The 2,101-nt window shown below is 58.4% G+C and overlaps 1 protein-coding gene across 1 annotated transcript in view; it reads left to right on the forward strand.

Annotated features, from left to right (window-relative positions):
• Window positions 1-1,481: 1,481 nt before the first annotated feature.
• Siah2 (siah E3 ubiquitin protein ligase 2) overlaps window positions 1,482-2,101 on the forward strand; it is a 2,552-nt gene continuing 1,932 nt past the window's right edge. The window contains exon 1 of the mRNA XM_013029866.1: window positions 1,482-1,557. Within this exon, the coding sequence (XP_012885320.1) occupies window positions 1,482-1,557 (76 nt within the window). The remainder of the gene's footprint in view (window positions 1,558-2,101) is intronic.

The raw sequence follows: 2,101 nt of genomic DNA on the forward strand, positions 1-2,101 counted from the left end.
TTTTAATGTGAACTTCTACGAGAGGCTTCTGATAAAGTAAAATTAGCACGGTAGGCGAGCAGCAACAGCGATAACACAAATAGAAGCGGACAAAGTGTTTAAACAGCGTGTGGTCGCTCCATGACCTGGTGTGGCGTTAGCTGCTGGTGAGTTGCTGCACCAAGGGTGGCTCCATTCCCTCCCATCTGCACAGACCCGCAGAGTCTGCCAGTCACACACGCTACACGGTCAGGAATTCCTCCCTGCAGTCCGATGCGTGTGTCTGCGCCTCTGTGCATGGACCAGGCAGCCCGCTGGCCGGCCTGGGCCGTGGGTGGTCATGGAGTCCAGGGTGGTGGTAATGAAGGCAGGAGGTGGGTGAAGGGGCTGTGGGAAGGCCGGGACCACCGCACGGCCAGGGCCGGCCCTGGACGATCAGGAGACAGTGGTGACCAAAGGAGAAGCTACCGTGTCTTTCTTGGAAGATTATCTTGGTTCGCTGAAATGACTCCCAAGGAGGCCCTAGCAAAGAAAACGTCACCTTAGCTGCGGTTGTGTGTAGTTAGGAGTGTATTTTCTCCTGCTAGCAAAACACTCATGATCGAGCTTAATTCCTGCGACGCACTCCGAAGCAACCTGCCCAGGGAGGATAATTCGTCGCCCTGTCCCTGAGTTCTCCTGTGCATTTTTATTCTGATGTGATTTCAAACTACATGGCGGTTAAAATAAGAGTGCAGTCGGGTGCTGGTGCCTTACACCTGTCATCCTAGCTACTCAGAGGCTGAGATCTGAGGATCACAGTTCAAAGCCAGGCCAGGCAGAAAAGTCCATGAGACTCTTTATCTCCAGTGAACCACCAGAAAACCGGAAGTGGTGCTGTGGATCACGTGATAGAGCGCCAGCCTTGAGCTGAGGGACAGCGCCCAGGCCCAGAGTTCAAGCCCCACCACCAACCAGAGGAAAAAAATGCAAAAGAAGCCCCAGACAGTAGCCTTTATCCTGTGCCGGATTCTTCACTCATGGGGATTTTTAAATCCTTGAGTGTGAATTGCTGGCGTTGACCCCTGACCCCTGTCTCCTAAGAGCCAGAGATGGTCCTCGGACCAGGTCAGGGGTTTGGCGCAGCTGTAAGTTCCCCAGACCGGGCTGTGCAGCATGTGCAGCTTTGTGTGCAGCCGTGACGCGCGCATATTGTGTGTAATTTTTTTCAGCTATTTACTTTGGAGGGCCGCCGTGTGCTTTTGCTTGCTCTAGGTAAGGATGTTTCTTGGCGTTAATCCAAACCTTGGTGAGCATCCACACAACATAGCAACTGTGCTTTGTTTTTCTCAAGAAGTGCTCATTTGAGACCGGGGCTGGGGAGCCTGCTGGTAAAAGCCAGCCCTGGGGCAGGGCGGCGGCGCCGGTCCCCGGAGGTCAGGTGGATGCGTGGATCCGGTGACTGTCTGCGGCCCTGCAGCAGGCCTGGGCAGACCAGCCCCGGCCAAGGGCTCTCCGTTCAGATGGGACGCACTGCGTCCGTGGGCCAGGAGCGGGCGCCTCGCGCTTCGCGTGTGTTTGTGTATGAGAGTCGCAGCAGTGAGAGATCCCCGAGTCGGGGACAGAGCGGGGCTGCGGCCGCTTCCCACAGGACTGAGCACCCCGGTGGCCGGGCTGTGTGAGGCCTGTGAGCTGTTGTGTCCGTACCCTGTGACGGCCAGAAGGGAGACTTCAGCGTCTACTCCCCGCCTCTTACCAGGCTCTCCCTCAGCTCCCCCCACTCCTCCCAGCTCTCTCTCTCCTCGCCTCCCCCTCCCTGCGGACGTTTACTCATGGTGAATTCCCCAGCCGGGGGAGGAGCGCCTCCGCCCTCCAGGGCCCTCAGTGTAGCTGTGGATGGGCTTTTCGGGGTCACGTGGCACCACTGAGATCCAGGTCCCTGAAGAATGCTTCCCGGCCTGTGCTTTCACATTTGGGGGACGGCCCTGGCTAGGAGACAAGGTGAACCTCTGGGTATGCCCAGCCAGGTGCTGGGCACTGGCATCTGAGGTGCTGGTGCTGGGTCCTGCTGGGCAGGGGGCCCGGGTGCTGGTGCTGGGTCCTGCTGGGCAGGCCCGGGGCCCGGGTGCTGGTGCTGGGTCCT

This window comes from Dipodomys ordii, unplaced genomic scaffold (assembly GCF_000151885.1).
Source record: "Dipodomys ordii isolate 6190 unplaced genomic scaffold, Dord_2.0 Scaffold124, whole genome shotgun sequence".
Taxonomy (NCBI): Eukaryota; Metazoa; Chordata; class Mammalia; order Rodentia; family Heteromyidae; genus Dipodomys; species Dipodomys ordii.